Genomic DNA, 17,659 nt, shown 5'->3' on the forward strand with positions numbered 1-17,659 from the left:
TAGCTCTGTGATGCTTTTTGAAAAGTGTTACTTTTCTTTGGCTTTGACTTAAATCTGCTGCATCTTTATAACCACAGACCGAGGGCCACAGGGGACCGGGAAGCCAACATGCGTTGGCCGAAAAGGCGGGGACATAGCGAGGTCGTCTGTCCCTCATAGAGAACACTCCAGTCATTACTCGAAAAAGTAATCCCGTTACAAACCCCGACCAACAGGACTGAGTATCAAATCGAAGCGCATCGCTATTGGACGCAGTGAGGGTTGGACTCGAGCACCCCGTTTGCTGTTATTCAAACGCAGGGAGCGCGTGCGGCCAGTCGCTCCTCGTTGCGCGCTGGATATGGATCAGGACTCGGCGCGCTTCCCCACTGTCTCCCGCGGACAGGCTGCACTCTGCGGCGCATAAAAGGTGTCCAAATGAACCGCCGCCCTCCCGGCTCCTCCGGCGTGCAATGGCTTAACAGGAGAGACATGAATGTTCGGACGGATGACAGCGTCACTCTGTGCCAAAGGGCTCTCCAAATCGTTACGGAACTTTGTCTCGCGGGACACGTAGACCGGGAGAAATGTTCGGATATATTCCCCCTTGAGAGCAACATACCAGGTAAAGGACACGCAGGTAAATAGAATAAAGTCATTATTTTATTCTCCCCAATTCCCTTAATTAATCACTTCTTTCTCTAAAGTCATGGCGCCCAGTACTTGCAGAGTTTCGAGGGGGGGTGGATGAACTAATCACCAACTACTTAAAAGTTTATTAGTCCACTATTATCCTTATTTTTACTGCGTTTTTTTTAAAAACGAAAATTGTTCTGAAAGTGTCTACCTGTTACGCATCTCAGTCCACACTGACTGAAACAGCAACAGGTGGGAAACAGACGAGAGGACGAAATGATTCTCCTCCCTTCAGCTATGTTTCCTTTGTAAATTTGCAGTCTGTGAAATTTCACTCTAGTGTCAGCTTGATTGAAAAGCTGAATTTTTAAGCTGAATTAAGCTTCCTTGCATACTGTTGCTCAGCGGGTGCAAACTTTGCTTTTAAATAGAAGCCAGAAGGGGAGAAGTGAGTGCCAGATGTTTTTCTTTTCGTGCTGTTTTCCTGATGCTGTGTCTCCTCACTACACTGTGGTTTTATGACCTTTATATGATCTTTCTATATCAAACAGGTGCATTTGCTGCCCCCTCTTTCTTACAGCTTGCTTTCTCTCCCTTTTTCTCCTTCTCCCTTGCATGTTTGTTGGTCATATTTTGTCTTTCGCCTGCTTCTCTCCTCCTTTCTACGTGTCACCCGTCTTTGTCCTTTGGTTGTATGTAGACATCTCTATTAGTCTCCTTGCTGTGGTCGTGGGTTTCTGTGGCCTCGCCCTGTTGGTAGTCTCTCTCTTTGTCTTTTGGAAGCTGTGTTGGCCCATCTGGAGGAGCAAGGCTCTGTCAGCCCACGCTGAAAATGTGCTCCGTGGGGGTTTCCCCGAGGCACCCCCACCCAACTCCCCGCCGGTTACTGAGTTTAAAGTGGCGGAGGTGGAAAAGAAGCAGCCGCCGGAAGTGAAGGTGAATGGACGGAGCTCTGTCAAGCTACTGGAGGCAGCCATGAAGATCAGCCAAACGTCTCCAGACATCCCTGCCGAGGTCCAGACAGCTCTGAGGGAGAAGCTCAGCCAGCAGGCTAAAATCCAGAGGCAGACCACCGAGCCAACCTCCTCCTCCAGGTACCGTCACATGAACCAGTCCCTCCCTAGTCTGCTTCTGCACTCAGGCCACTTGTGCTTACAACTAAGTGTAGCATATTAAAGATCTCTTGTTTTGTCCATCTCCCCACCCATGTTGCAAGAAATACATTTAAAAAAACAAAAACTCACATAGAGCACAAACTGTCCTGACAGTTTGTGACAGGGCTGCTGCTGCTGTCCTCGAGGTAGTGTGGCACATGTCAGTGACTGGTTGGTGACCTTGAATAGCTGCTGCTGCTGTTGTACATCACAAAAATGAGATTCTGCAGCATTTCTGACACATCTCTTGCTGCACTTTGAACCCTATAATCACTTGTACATGTGAGTCAAGCTGCTCTGGTAAAGACCTCAGTCATTAAACAATCAGCTCTTTCTTCTCTTTGTTTTCCAGTACTGTGTTTAAACTAGAAGGTCCATAATTAGCATGGCTGTGGGGTGGGAGCTGTCATGGTGGAAGGTTGGGTTTTTGTCAGACGCACCAGGCAGCTGTGCTCAGTTTCTCGGAGGAAGCTGGTATTGACATGCACTTTGATTTGTTGTTAGGGCTTGTTAATTAAATGATATTGTGGCGTAGGCCTCCATGAATTATACACCCACCAGTTATGCAGACAGGACAGGTTAAAGATTACAACACCTACCTTCTCAATTCCTCTGCCTACTTTTTAGACAGCAAAAGCTAAAAGGAGCATAAAGCAAAACTAATGTTTTAGAGTTAATCGTGGCCTAAAAGAAAAGCCTAGCAGCATATACCATAATCAAGTTATAACACCAGAAAAATAGTAGATATAGTCTTGGAAAACCAGGAAATCTAACTACTGACATCTGCAAACAGTTTTATGGAAACCCAACAGTCCAAAACTGGGATTTTATTTCAGTGTCACAAAGAAAAGAAACAAATCCTCAGAGCTGAAAAGCTGGAACCAAAAAATAGAAAACAATTTGACATTTGAAACAATGACTAATTATTAAAATTATTCTAAGAATTTATGACTAATTTGGTTCAGCATCCACAATTAACATTTGCTATGCACCAAAAGCATTTTTAGTTTGGAGATTCAGTCTTAGAAACCTACCCTTCACACTGGCAGGTAAATGTTTAAATTAAAATAGTCACATAATAGAAACTCTACAGAGTTTCCACCGTGTTTTGGTGACCTTTACAGACGCACTTTTTTCTGTCCTCAGCTGTCGCTGTTAAAATTTGACATCCACATTATGCAAAGACCACCACCAACTCTTCCTCTGATTGACTCTGACCCTGACATTTATGTGTAACTGTGCATCTGTAACCAAGCCAAACAGTGGCAGAGCACAGGTGAAACTTTGTGGAATAAGGGTGGAAATGCAAAACAGAGGGATGAAGTTTAAGTCAATCATATATGTTTAATTTTCAACTATACTCATTAGTAAAGACAATTTTAAAAACTATTTTTCATATTTTGCTTTGGCCTCTTTGTGTCAAGACAGCACACAGAGTTAAAAACTGAGAAATTGCAATTCTTCAAATGACCACTAGAGACCCGTTCCAAAAGCGAGTCCGTCCCCAAAATAACAAAATACACCCTGTTACAGAAATGTTTTCTTCACTGCAAATGCTTTTTCTCCCCCATAACTATACAGAGGGTCTTTTTTAATACGTTTTTTTAAGGCTTACACTTATGGGCGTGAAGGCCCTAGCATGATAAGTGGTCAAAGAAAGAGAAAAAGGTATACTGGGGACAATTCCGCTATATTTGGTGTGTAGGGAAAAATGATCAATATGCTTTTTGTGACATTTTTGTTGGGTTGTTTTCTAATGTGAAATATGTGCCGTGGCTCCAAAGGGTTGGGAAACACTGATCTAAATGACACTCCAATCCAATACAGGTGGCTGCAACTGACCATGATCTGCTAGATCTCATCCATAACTTTGAGTCATAAACCTCAAAGTCATGATGGATTATCCCACTAATTAAATGGCTGGATGTGTGAGCAGCGAGGAAGTTTGTGCCTCAGTTTTCACAAGTGGAATTTTAGTATTGAATGGTACTTAATAAAGTGTACAGTTTATATGTAGCATGCTTAGAGTTAGCTGATAAACTAGCCGTCTACTTTTTATAAGTTCACTTCTGGCTTCAAAGAAACAAAATGATGCTAGCCAAAATTCTAACTGACATTATAGTGTTTGGTTTCTAGACAACTAACGAGACACAAAATATAACTTTTATCTATTGTGTGACAAACCATACACTGCAAAAGTTTGGAGTCCAAAGGTTGTTAAACTTTTTCAGGGTATTGTAGATGTTTGTAACTTTAACACTTAGGAAAACAGAGAAAGAGGAAGACAAAGGAAGATGTCAATAAGCTCATATGGATTGAGTGTGTGTTGGGGGATTCAAAGAAAGATAAAGGTTGATAATACACAAAAATCATAAAGGAGAAAACAAATCTTGCTAATCAATGTTCAGTTGGTAAATCAGGCACACTTTCCTTTTCCTCTGAGATTTGTGCTGGCGATGCTCCCCCTCTGTGCTGTTTACAATATTTCAGTGTAGTATTTAATCTTCAGCTGTGCTTCCTGTGCCACGGCTGTCAGGCTGCTGTGATTGTCTTACGGTCAGAAAGGAGGAGGGCCAGTTGCTAGGTGACAAGATCGGCGAGTCAAAGACAGACGTGGTTTTCTCAAAAGATGTCAACTTCACTGAAATTTGCAGCATTCAGGTAATTGGAATGAGGGCTCAAATCTGAGTGCTGGTGATGTGTTTTCATTTCCCCAAACCAACGCCAGTAGTGGCAAAAATCAATTTGTCACTTTGATCACTGGTGATTTAGTATCACCTGTTACCATATAGATGATAAAACCAGCTATTTTCAGCTAGGGAGTTTGCTGGGATTTAAAATATGCAATATAGGGCGCTGCTTTATAGGCTGAGAGCACCTGGCCTGGGTTCAAGTCTGACCTGCGGCCCTTTGCCACATGTCTTCCTCTCGCTCTGCCCACGCTTTCCTGTCCTTTCCTCACTGTATCTGTCAAATAAAGCTGGAAAAACTGATCATCTGTCTAAAACAAGCTCCCTTTAAGCAAACCTCTGATTGGCTGCTCCTCATAAACAAAACAAAATTTAAACTGCAGGTGGGTGGGGCTTCTGCTCCAGAGCAAGACCGGGTCACAGACTTGAAATGAGCTTCAAAAGATGCTAGCACATGAGTCATACATGGAAAGCCATAACCAAGTCGCTGAACATCTGTGCCAAGTATGGCCTAGAAGTATCAAGCGCAACGCCCCCTAGGGTAGTTTGAAAATGGCCAAGCTAAGATCCTGTTTGACTTCCAGATACAAACAGACAAACTGGTGACTGTGGCGGACCTCTACTCTGTCCGCTACCAACCAGACAAAGTAACGGTTGACAAGCAGAGGAAGCAATATAAACACCAGTAACACAAGAAGCTTGAGAATACCAAGGGTTGAAAGAGGAGGTAGAGAAGATGTGGAGCTTGAAGGATAAAGACTGCCCACAGGGGGATTTATCTCTGGACAATATTTAGAATATCGCCATTTTGGTTCCTAGTTAATTATGCACTATTGTGAGCATCTGGTGGTAGCTTATTAAACATTTAAAGGTTTCGACACTAGATATTGTTTTTAGACTTTTTCCTGAATAGTAATAAAAACAATAACCAGCTTTTATTTCTGTGATAATTTGCTCTGATAAACCTTTTGTTCCATAAAAAAGCTGCTCTTTCATGACGCCAAACACACAACAAATGAGACATTTACCTGATGCTCTGTGATGCTCTTTTCAACAGGCACAATTCATTCAGGCGCCACCTGCCTCGTCAAAAGAATGTCACCAGTGTTGACTTCACCATGGACACAGTGCCTCTCCGCCAGTCCTCTACTGTCAGCATTGGAAGAATAAAACCTGAACTCTACAAGCAGAAGTCTGTGGACTCAGAAGAGGCCAAAGAGCCCGTGGAGACTTGTGGAAAGCTAAGCTTTTCGCTTCGTTACGACTACGAGGAGCAGGCTTTGGTGGTGAGGATCCTGAAAGCTTTGGATCTGCCTGCCAAAGACTTCACAGGCACCTCTGACCCGTATGTGAAGATCTACCTGCTACCCGAGAGAAAGAAGAAGTTCCAGACTCGAGTTCATCGCAAGAATCTAAACCCCACATTTGACGAGACCTTCTGTTTCCCCGTAGTATACGATGAGCTTTGCAACCGCAAGCTGCATTTCAGCGTCTACGACTTTGACCGATTCACCAGCCACGATATGATTGGGGAGGTGGTTGTGGACAACCTCTTTGAACTCTCTGATCTTTCCAGGGAGGCGGTTGTTTGGAAGGATATTCATGCAGCAACCACAGTGAGTTGGTGTTCACACTAAGACACTGCCAAATCCTCGCATATGTGTATGTTGTTGCTATTTAAGAAATGTTGCACCAGGCCTCTGTGCTGTTAGTGAATGGGATTTTATACTGTTGTCAGAAATGTCTAATCAAGAAATATTATGGCAGGTGCAATGCATTGCATAATTCAAATGCTTTGGGAAATGGATTTCAACAGCCAAACACCCACACAGCATTTTCCAGAAAATGCTGGGTATTCTGCAGATGTAATTATAGAAACAGTAAAAATATCCAAGACCACATTTATGCAATGACTAAAACTCTATAGGTAAACAAAAAGGGCTTGCAGGCTTTGCAGCATACTGCAGATAGCCTGTCCTCATATGAACTCTTTTCTAAAAATTTGTGGTTATTTAGCCCCCGAATGCATTTACTCCAGCATAACCACTTATCACAATTTGCTCAAGAGGCTGGGCTTTATTAATGAATGTGTTCCTGGTGAGAAACACTGAGCCTTTGCTTTCAGGTTCACTTTAGTGTCTGTGGGCTAAATTAGCAGCAACAGAAGAACAATAAATCTAGTTTTGCATAAAGAATTATTTAACTGGCTATTCTCTCGCTTCCTTAATATATTATAATTTTTATATTGATGCTTTCTAAAAGCACAGGCATCAAGAGCTGATAAAATTTGTTTACTTAAAACCACATTTGTTGCATCAATTTAATTTTACCCTTACCTATGAGAACTGCATGGAGACTGTGCAAGAGAAAACTGCAGTCAGGTGTGATTTCAGTGCTCATTACATTCAACTCCAGAGGAATGCTACACTGTGTCTGCACTATCATAGACTCATAAGACATCACTTTAAAATAAACGGACTAATGTAACTCTATAGACAACTTCATGTAGAGTTTGGTAATATAAATGGCATGGAGAAATTTTATATTTATATTTTTCCTCCTGTGCACATCTCATCATAGTCACTTGGATTGTGGGATTTATTTTTTATATTCCTATTTCTGTGTTGACACAACCAAAGGCAGCTTGTTAACTTTGGACCTGTACTAATCTTAAGGTATCTATCTGACATTTTTTATGGCACAAGTAGTATTTATAAACATTTGTGGTTATAAGGTATTGTCTAACTTCAACTCCCTTCCTATTGGTTTCTCTTAACTTTTCTGCAAGCACTTGCCAACTATTCTCCAACCGGTGCACAAACTGTGAAAAGTGCAACTTGCTGAAACCAAAACATATGGGAAAACATAGGTGAAATGTTTACTTTCAAAATTTCACTACAACTTGGAGAGTAGTTGCTGAGCGTTCGCAGATGAGTTTATCATGTAAACTATGGGCAGCTGCAACGGCTCGCTAACAACCAGAGCAATCTCAGTGAGGTTTTGAGTGTAACACCTTATACCTCTTTGTGATCAATTTTGGGGAACACACGTCTCCCCCTATTTCAAGATGGTTACAGACCAGTCTATAGGTCTGTGTGACAGAGGCTTACAATAATTGAACATTTAAGCCAAACTCCAATGTTCATTCAATAGTAAGACGTAGCGTACGGGATTTCACTGGCTATAAATGTGTAGCTGCAGAGAGTTGTCTAGGGCTACGTCCACATGTACCCGTGTATTTTTGAAAACGCAGATTTTTCTATGCATTTGCACCTTTCGTCCACACGTAAACAGCGTTTTCGGTCACTGAAAACAGAGATTTCTAAAAAACGCCTGCCAGGCTGGATATTTTCGAAAACTCAGTTTTTGCATTTACGTGTGGACGAGAAAAACGGAGAAAACGGAGAAAACGCAGAAAACGCAGCGTCAAAGGTGTGCGCCTTTTTTGATGTCACACTGTGCGCCACGTTATTGTTTCGGTGAAATGAATTTCTACAATACTGTTACTGTTAATTGTACTCTCTGCAGTGTTTAAATGCTTACATATACACACACAGTTACTGTCCCTCCACACATACGACTCGGTTCTGCTTCTATGCCCCAGCTTTGTTTACTATTTCCCGCCGAGGCTTCTAGACTTCTGATTGGCCAACATTTCTGCACGGTTAGGAATATATCGCCACCTGTTGCTTTGGCATGTTCCTAGCAGCGTTTTCCTTCATTTCTGTGTTTACGTGTGGACGGGATTATTTTTTAAAACAAAAACGGAAAATCTCTGTTTTCAAAAATACCTGTGTACGTGTGGACGTAGCCTAAATTACACAATTAACAACTATAATGTTAAATTTCAGCAGAAAAAACAGTCTACACTTCTCTTTTTAGTAGTTATAGATAATTTATTGTGTAAACTATGACAGAATAAACAAACTTAATTTTAAGAACCTCTACAAACTAACAATTAAATAAGCTGCAAAATATGTTAAATGTAATTCTGATATCATGTTCTTACATTTTGAAATCAAAACATATGCTACTGGTATTCGTTTTGCTAGCAAACAAATTGAGCCAACAACAAACTCAGCTACAATGAATCAAATAATATTGCATATACAATAGTTATTTAAAAAACATGCTAACAGGTCTATAAAGCCATCATGCCCATAATGATAAGATCATTTAGATGTTTAGCAGCTATACATTTTGCAGTCTTGATTATCTTAGTTTATGCTAGTATGCTAACATTTGCTAAATAAACTGTATTGTCTATTACCAACAACAGTTGACAGATTTGTGAATGACTTTCATTTCATTGATACTTGGTCATAAACCGAAGTTTCTGAATAACTGAAATATTGGCCTGATGATGGCACAAGTCTAATACAAAGAAGATGTTGTAATGTTGATCTTGTGGTTTCTCAAGTCATTGCAAAACATGATAGTTTAATGCCGTCTATCTGTATAAAAAAGATACTTTCCCATCAATTACCAATAAAAAAGTTAATTCTAACAATAAATATAGTGACATATCACACCATGTATGATTTAACCTCTCCTGGCTATGATTGCCTGTATTAGAATTTTTGACCAACCACCAAAGTATTCTTGAGATGATTTTCCTAGGACTGTTACCAAAGCCTGCAAACCGTACATTAGTACTATTTACTACTAGATTAATGCTTTAAGGTTATTGGATGAAGTAACAAATCTGAACAGTTAATTGTTAGTTAAGTTTACCACCATAAAGAATTGAAGGACTGAGATAAATGTCAAATAGCCTGCAGAGCCATGCTAATTAAACTCTCACTATCAGCTCAATGCATATGATCTCTTCTAAAAACTGACCTGTTTACTTCTTTGCTTTGGCATTTTGATTCAGAGAATGTGGCAAATCATTTAAATTTGGTTCAATACATTCTGCTCTCTTTTCTTTTTATGCCCTCCAGGAGAGTATCGATTTGGGAGAGATCATGTACTCGTTGTGCTACCTCCCCACAGCAGGGAGAATGACCCTAACAGTCATCAAATGCAGAAACCTCAAAGCCATGGACATCACAGGCTCCTCAGGTAATCAAATAGCAAAATAGTCTTCACATCAAAAGCAAAACGTAGGAATTAATTAAATATAGTTAAGCTGAGAGAGCAAAAAGAAATAGGGAAGATATATATCCTTTATTTTTCCAGGTAAAGGTCTTCTTTATAAAATATTCTGAGAACATAGGACACATTGGTTGTGGCTTTTAGAAATAGAGACACATGCATAAGAAGAAACTAGCCCAAGCAGTGATTTATTTGCAAAAACCAATCCATGGGAAGGTCTGGGATATACAGAGATGGTCATGTAGCAGCAGCATACAGAAGAGAGTGATGTACAAGTTTTCCAAGGTCTGTACTAAATGTAAAGAACAATGATAAATGGCATCCAGCCTCTTTAAGTATTGGCCAGGTGTGTTCATAATGAGAAGTTCCCCTGTAGGTCGCCTGACTTAGAGCACAATAAAAAAATTATTCCTGAAAAGAAACCTAATTTATTTTTTTTTTATCTTGGACACAGGTTTTTCAATATAAAGTTTAAATGAGAAAATTCTGATCGATAATGATACCTAAATACAAGTTTCAGCCCTTTGATTATTTATGAATAAAATGAACTTAGATTTGTCTGCATTTAACAGCAACTTATGTAAAGTTAAATGATACTAAGCATCATAATAGGCAAACTACTGAAATCTGAGGGTTTTAACAAATGAAAAACACAAACAACAGAAGATTGTATCATCTGCATAAAAATGGGAGGAGGCATTTGATAAATCATTGACAAAGAAGAGTAGTGGGCCCAATATGGAGCCCTGAGGAGCACCGAGGGATACCAGGAGAAAAACCAGAAAGCCAAAAACAATGCACAAGAAACTGAAACATAAAGAGGCTAATGAAGTTTAATGTCAGAAGCCATGAAAGCTTTTGACACAATTATTTAATATATTTGTCTCTCAGATCCATATGTGAAGGTCTACTTGATGTGTGATGGACGGCGGTTAAAGAAACGAAAAACAACAATTAAGAAAAGCACACTTAATCCGGTGTACAACGAGGCTATCATCTTCGATATTCCCCCGGAGAATGTGGAACAAGTCAGTCTGTCCATTATGGTCATGGATTATGATCGGTGAGTTAAATACTCACTAAATACTGTTTATGTTCACATGCTTACATTAAAACGATAAAGTGAGCAGAGTAGAAGTAGCTCAAAACATATTTTTATTTTAGTCATGATCCAAAGCACATGTGTCAATGTGTGTGTTTTATGACTACCAGTGTTGGACACAATGAGGTGATTGGCGTGTGTCGTACGGGGCCAGATGCTGAAGGGCTCGGACGAGATCACTGGAACGAAATGTTGGCTTATCCACGGAAGCCCATCACGCACTGGCATGCTCTAGGAGAGGTACAAGCATGTTCTTTTCCTTACGAGTCTTACAGAGCCCGATTAAAACTTCTGAATGTGAGACTGAACTGTATAGGTGTTATAAACCCTAACACAAAGCAAAGAAACCACACAGTAGACTGTCACATTTTCTAAATGTCAATCTATTCCATCTCTACGGGGAGCACATTATTTATGTCTTTTTATTTTTATATTATATTAGTTCAATTGAATCTTTCCAACATTGTGAAACTATAAAATCATCCGGAACATGTAATTGTTGCTTCCCAATTTAGGGTTTACTTTTCTGATTAATTTCCAAAGTTTTAGGGAGTCTAGACGCAGCTGCAATGTTAATGAGCAGCTGTTTTCTCTTAAATTACTAATACTGCAGATTGAAAGTGCCCTCTTTGATATCTGCAAGGAAAAAGGTTCTTATTGCATGGGGATATCTGCAACCAGGGAAAAAGGGATTGTAAACAAATACATTTTGTCTTAAAATTAGTCTTCTGTCTGTAAAAACAAACAAAGAAACAAGAAATCATAAAGAACAACCTTGAACGGATTTTGAAAAGTTTATTAGCTATTTTTCCCAAAATCTCATTGAGATGCTTAACATCTATTTCTTTGCAATACTAAGACACCAAATTTGTTTTCTAAGTGAAAACAGATGGCTTCACTTCATGAAAGCTGGTCTCCAAACCATTGTTACTTACATGTTGCATGTGTTCATTTAAGTCATGCAGCAAAAGGCACATGTAGTCCTTTTAATGGGGCCTGTTTTTCAGATAAGGAGTAGCTAATCCTGTACTCATAGAGAAGTTGTAAGTTTTATAGACTAGAAGGCTTTTTTTTCCTTTTTACAGAGGACAGCTGTTTCACTACAGTAAATTAATATTTTACATGTTATCAATTCTTTCCCTCTTTTGTCACACCCACTCCCCACCTGGAGAATAGGAAAACACAGGTGATTACCTATTTTCAGTGGTAAACCTACATTATGATTTGGTGAAAGCTGTGATCATAGGCAAAATATATGCATTATCTATAAAGGACCTTTCTACGGGTGGTAGTTTGCACAAGCAACAAAGCAAGCAGATTTTACAATCAAGAAAATAAGAAAACTAAAGGTTAAATAACCATTTAAACAGAGAAATACAAGTGGATTAATAAAATTTTGTAACTTCAGGAAAAGCTCTTAAATAATAGAGGAAGGTATTTAAAAGACGTCACTGACTCAACTGACCTGATTTTCTCAGGCAGCTTATTCCATTATCCCGAGACTCTTACTGCGAAAGCTCTGCCACCTCGAGTTTTCGGCTCTCTCTCTCTCTCTCTCTATATATATATATATATATATATATATATATATATATATATAAAACATACTGAAGGTTAAAACAGGTGTAATGTGGTCACTTCTCTAGGTTCTTGTTAAAATGTCTGGTAGCTAGGCTTTGGACAGTCTGATAAATTGATTTTTTTTGTTGAAGCAGGGAAGAGGCTGTTGAAATGTTGAAATAGTCGAGGTCTGAGGAGTCTTGAGTTGTGGGAAAGCTTGAAAGGATCATGTGTCAAAGCAAAAAATGGATACACAAGACTGATGTACAGTTGAGTCTATAAATATTTGGAAGGTGAAAGAGTTTTTGTATTTCCTCTGTACGCCAACTATTAAAGTGCAGGCTTTCAGCTTTAATTTAAGGGGTTTAAGAAAAGTATTCCATTAATTACAGAAATACAAAGTGTGCCATTTTCAGCGGCTAAGAAATAAATTAGAATTATTTCCATGGTTTGGAAAAATTAAAAGCAACCAACACCTAACTAAGTCAAGAACATTCAAAGGATGTCATGATCAAAGTCTACAGTCGAGAGAATCCTTCATAAATGAAAATACTGAGAGTTTGTGACAAGATCAAAATCAATACCCTCACGATGACGTTAAAGGAACGATCCTTACATTTACAATATTTTTTTTTACAGGCCCGATTCATTTTGAGCTTCTAAAAATTAGGAATTATGTATAAAAAAGGCTTTAAATCCTTCATAGTTTATGTAAATTTTTTTGGAAAACCCCTTCAGGTTAAGCTGGAAGTCTGAACATCTTGTCAGCATTTCAGTCCAAATTATAAAAAATATATTTATTGTGCAAATTCTTATGGACTTCACTGTAGCCATTAAGCACCCAGTATTTTCTTTAGTAATTGCATCTTGAATTATCACATTACAATCAAGTAGCATATGTGACTAAATTGATTCTTTACATTTCTATTTAATTTGAGTTATAATCCGACACACCCTATATGTAACAAGACAAGCGAAATGATATACACTGCTTAAGGTCCAATTGCTCCAAAATGCCTATGATCACAGTGTATTTGTAGGACTAGAGAAAATACCTGCTTACCAGAGAAAGACTGGATAGCTCTTTAATGTTGCTTGTTTTGTGATGCTTTACCTTTCAGTGGCCTGGAAGAGCAGCAAGCTTTGAGAGTCAAGGTTCATGTCCTTCACCCAAACCTCCACATACACCCTGATGATCACAGGTGGAGTGCCAGCATCACCTCTGTAAGAAACCAGATGTTTGTTTGCCGACAAGCTATGTTGCCTATCACCCTTTTGAGTGGATTGAATTCATGTTTCTATGTTTGTACTGAAATTTATTCATTTGAATGCAAGTTCTTCAAGTGCTCTACAGAGATGGCTATGCACAGCACTCACAGTCATTCAAAGTTTGTTTTTCGTACGTGTGCTTTGGAAACGTATTTGACTAACATTTACACAGACCACATGAATGGTAGGCCTCACTGCAACAAGTTGTGGTGGTTAACTTGCAGCGTTATCAGTTTTTTCAGTATCAGAGCAACATTTTTCCAGCCCTCAAGCTCTTTAGTGCGTTACCATTTTAGTTTGAAATGGCACAAAGTTTAAGGGCTATGCTGCTCAGTACCACAAAAATATTTACTTGATGAAAAACACTGAATGAATCAAGCGAGTCATGCTCTAGGTTTTATTGGGGAATGCAGGTAACTGAGCCTCTACAAGGGCTGAGAAATCTCAGTAAATATATCAGTCACAGCTGTCACAGATGTGTAAAACAGAATAGCCATCACTCTGCAGGACTCTCATATTTGGAGAAACAGTAGCTGGTTCATGTAGCATATGTACGGAAAGATCAAATTAAAGTGTGTCTAAATGAACTTCAGACTAAATTGGTTTCTTAAAATTTGGCCACAATCAAATGACAAATTCAGCTTTATTTTTGTACACACAGAACAACCTTATTTCGTAACTGCAAACACAAGCAGCAGTATTATTTATAAACAATTAAACTTACCCTCTAATTAGTCCAGTAACACTGATATTGAAACTCCCACGTTCATTATTGTAGGGTGTTCACTTCAGAACGCATGGAGATGACCGTTGTCGTGGACTGTGAGATTTGGCAGTTCGTTCCCACTTGAATGTTCATTTTCATGCAACCACAGGCAGGTTTTGTAAACACATCTGTTTGTCCTCTGTGTAAACTTTTGATGTGCAACATTAAAAATTAAACTGTTGTTCTTTTTAAACATACATAATGAAGCATAGTGAACAGAATAAAAAAGTAGTGACATCTTAGGTTTCTTATATTGACAGTAATAATTAGGCAAATTAACCTATACTGGAGTACAAGAATAATGCCGCATTGTCTCCATATATCATTAATTTATAAGGTTGCTAAATTTTTCTTTGGGAGACGGAGCTTTAGCTGCAATCTTTTAGCATTTGATTGCGCTTTTAGGATCCCTGCATTATATTGACATTTTAAATCGAGTCAGTGGGAAACATTAAAGAGTTAGTATTTTAAATACTCAGATAGCTAGCATAGTTAATAAGCTAGCTGCAGCCGCTAATAGTATAAAAGATTGACAATGGCTGCTGTGACTGGTTAGGAAAGTCCTGCTGTGAAGCCTCGAGGTTCACAGTATACGGTGTTACACAGTCGCTGAGATTGCCGTTGCATTAGCCAAGGAGCATATCCTGGTTAACCTGCCTTTTTAATTAATAATTTACCAAATGAACTTCATGTTTTATTCACTAAAGCTTGAAACTAGTTACTGGTCAATCAATTGAGAAGGGCTCAACTTAAAGCCACTACTGCTCATCAAAAGAAAAGACTAGATGCATTTTGGCCATGTCCATGTTTGGGTCGGACCAAGGACACACGAGGTGATGTTTCCCTCCCGACCCCAATCTGCGTAAGTGTCAGAGGATGGATATGAAACCTGAAAAATAGTTCTGAGACTTAGAATAACCATAAATTACAAATACAATTCTAAATCCTATTTATGGGTCGGATTGTTTGGTTAAGGTCATTCTAAACCAGATTACCTACCCCTGCTGAAACAATTTTAACAATTTTAAAACAATGCATGTTTAAAGCAGCTGCACCTTGGCTGAACTTATCAGAGAAACGAGGTCACTGTGGAGCTGCCTTGGCCTTACTTCTACATTCATGGTTTATACTGTCTACGACTCCAGCTGATAAAGTCTGCAGCTGTGTCTGCAGGTGGCAGCTGTGTTTCAGGTGATAAGAAAAAAGAAAATCTTGTAAATTTAAATGGCTTGACAGGCATAATAGTCAGCAAGGAGTAGGTGTTATTGAACAGTTAATTTTAAAAAGCGCAGAAGATACAAACAGTGGCTAACACACACACACACACACACACACACACACACACACACACACACACACACACACACACACACACACTCAAATATTTCCATGTATTATGAATATTTTTACAATATTTATATTTTTAAGCCACATGAAATAAACCACAGAACATCATCTCAGATTTTCCTGTGAGTAATAACTAATAAGAACCCAACATAGCAAATAGAAAAAGGCTATGTACTGTTATCTTACTTGCAAATGCAGTTAATGATGCTCTTTCCCCCTTGCTCTGTCCTCAGTGTTAAAAAAAAAAGAGAATATTTTTACTTGTAGCATGCCTCTCACCACTACAAAAAAAAATTAAGCACTTATCGGGGGAAATGCAAATATGTCAGAGTATTTCAGATTAAAAAGTTTGTGTTTACAGTTGTATATATCCATACTTGTCAATGGCACATTTGTTTGTATATATTGAAAAGTGAATTCTAAAAAGCTGTCGTAAACTTATGGAAATAGAGACATCACAATGTATTTCTATTGTTTGGTGATACTTTGAAGCGCTCCGACCTGTAAACGAGTGCAATTTCGACACGTTCTGTAATAGTTGTGAACAATTAGTCAAACTGGAGACCAGTGAAGCCAATTCTACCTTACCGAGTTATTCCATGTTTAGGACCTTAGAGCTTTGACCTGTAATTGTTTGAGTATATATGGACCGAGAACAACTTCGACTACTGTCATGATGTGTACAGTTTGTGATAACTTTTGTAACAATTTAAAGTAAATATTTGGGATATAATTTAGTGTATCTGTTTCATATGTATTTTAAACACATAAATAAAAAAATATCAGTAAAAAACAGTATGTCTCACTCTGTCTGGGCAGGAATTATATTAGTCTTCTAATGGCTAAAGAAATCAAAGTTTATAAACGTGTCTAAAGTAAAAGGGGGCATTCATAAAAACCATACTTGATTTAAATTTGGATCTTTAAGTAACCAGAATGTGTTACAGAGAGGCATGCATATATAGCAAAAGGACTGGAGAGATTCACAAGGAAACAACCTTGAAGGGGATAGTGACCGAAGTGAAATCAGGTAGATTTATTTTTTATAATCATAGTTTTTTGTGTGTGTGAGAAAAGAAAGTTTTAAGAGGACTTTTTAAGGTCGTGTGGAAAAATGAAGTACAGCCTTCTATAAAAGCAGCAATTCTAGTTATTTGATGGTCTGGAGCATTCAGGTGTGTGTTAATACAATTCTAAGGATGAAAGACCTCAGTGAGGATCTTAGCAAAGCAGCTGTTAATGGCCATCAGTCAATGAAGGGTTATAATTTCCAAACAATTTCAGCTCCATCATTTTACAGCGAAAAAGATTATTCACAAGTGGAAAACATTCAAGACAGCTCCCAATTTTCCCAAGAGTGGACATCCCAGCAAATTCACACCAAAGTCAGGCCATGCGGTGCTCAGAGAAATTGCAAAAATCCGAAGAGCTACGTTTCAGACCCTATAGTCCATAGTTAGCATGTTAAACGTTACATTTAACCTTAGCGTGGCTTAGGTTTGCAAAGCTGCATCTGAACAAACCACCAGACCTCTGGAGCAATATCCTTTGGATACACAAGACAAAAATGGTGATATCTGTAAATTAAACAAAGCACGGTACCTTATGTGGCAAAAAAAATGGAGCATATCAGCACAAACTCTTTTAACTCTATTAACTGCCAGGCACAGTAGTGGAGGGGTAATGATTTGGGCTTGCTCTGGGTTTGATTGTTCTGCAACCACAGGAGCCAGGCACCTCGCAGTCATGGAGCAGACCACGAACTCCAGTCAGACGTCGAGTCCTCTGTCCAGCAGCTAAAGCTTAGCTGAATCTGGGCCATGCAACAGGACAATGAACCCAAACACAGCAGCAAATATACAACAGAATGTCTGAAAAAGAAAAGAATCAAGGTGTAGCAGTAACCCAGTCAAAGTCCAGAGCACAGCCCGATTGAAATGTGGTCTAGACCCTAAGAGAGCTGTGCATAAATGAATTCCTGCAAACTGAAACAATACTGTAAAGAAGAGTTGGCAAAACTCCTTCACAACAATGTGAGAACCTGACAGTCATACAGAGA

General features: G+C 38.9%; 1 protein-coding gene across 1 annotated transcript; it reads left to right on the top strand.

Annotated features, from left to right (window-relative positions):
• Nucleotides 1-258: 258 nt before the first annotated feature.
• syt10 (synaptotagmin X) lies at nucleotides 259-16,393 on the top strand. The gene is made up of 7 exons (XM_006780872.3): nucleotides 259-619; nucleotides 1,316-1,709; nucleotides 5,517-6,075; nucleotides 9,403-9,523; nucleotides 10,448-10,619; nucleotides 10,769-10,898; nucleotides 13,340-16,393. The coding sequence occupies exons 1-7, from the start codon at nucleotides 418-420 to the stop codon at nucleotides 13,409-13,411; spliced, it is 1,650 nt and encodes a 549-aa protein (XP_006780935.1). The 5' UTR covers nucleotides 259-417; the 3' UTR covers nucleotides 13,412-16,393.
• Nucleotides 16,394-17,659: the final 1,266 nt, after the last annotated feature.

Source organism: Neolamprologus brichardi, chromosome 17 (assembly GCF_056152115.1).
Source record: "Neolamprologus brichardi isolate AB-2024 chromosome 17, ASM5615211v1, whole genome shotgun sequence".
In the NCBI taxonomy this organism is placed as follows: Eukaryota; Metazoa; Chordata; class Actinopteri; order Cichliformes; family Cichlidae; genus Neolamprologus; species Neolamprologus brichardi.

Excerpts from the sequence above, each read along its gene's own strand:
- syt10 (XM_006780872.3), top strand. The coding sequence starts at position 418 with ATGAACCGCCGCCCTCCCGGCTCCTCCGGCGTGCAATGGCTTAACAGG. Across the intron at positions 1,710-5,516 it reads GAGCCAACCTCCTCCTCCAG|GCACAATTCATTCAGGCGCC; the intron begins GTACCGTCACAT and ends TCTTTTCAACAG. Across the intron at positions 9,524-10,447 it reads GGACATCACAGGCTCCTCAG|ATCCATATGTGAAGGTCTAC; the intron begins GTAATCAAATAG and ends TTTGTCTCTCAG.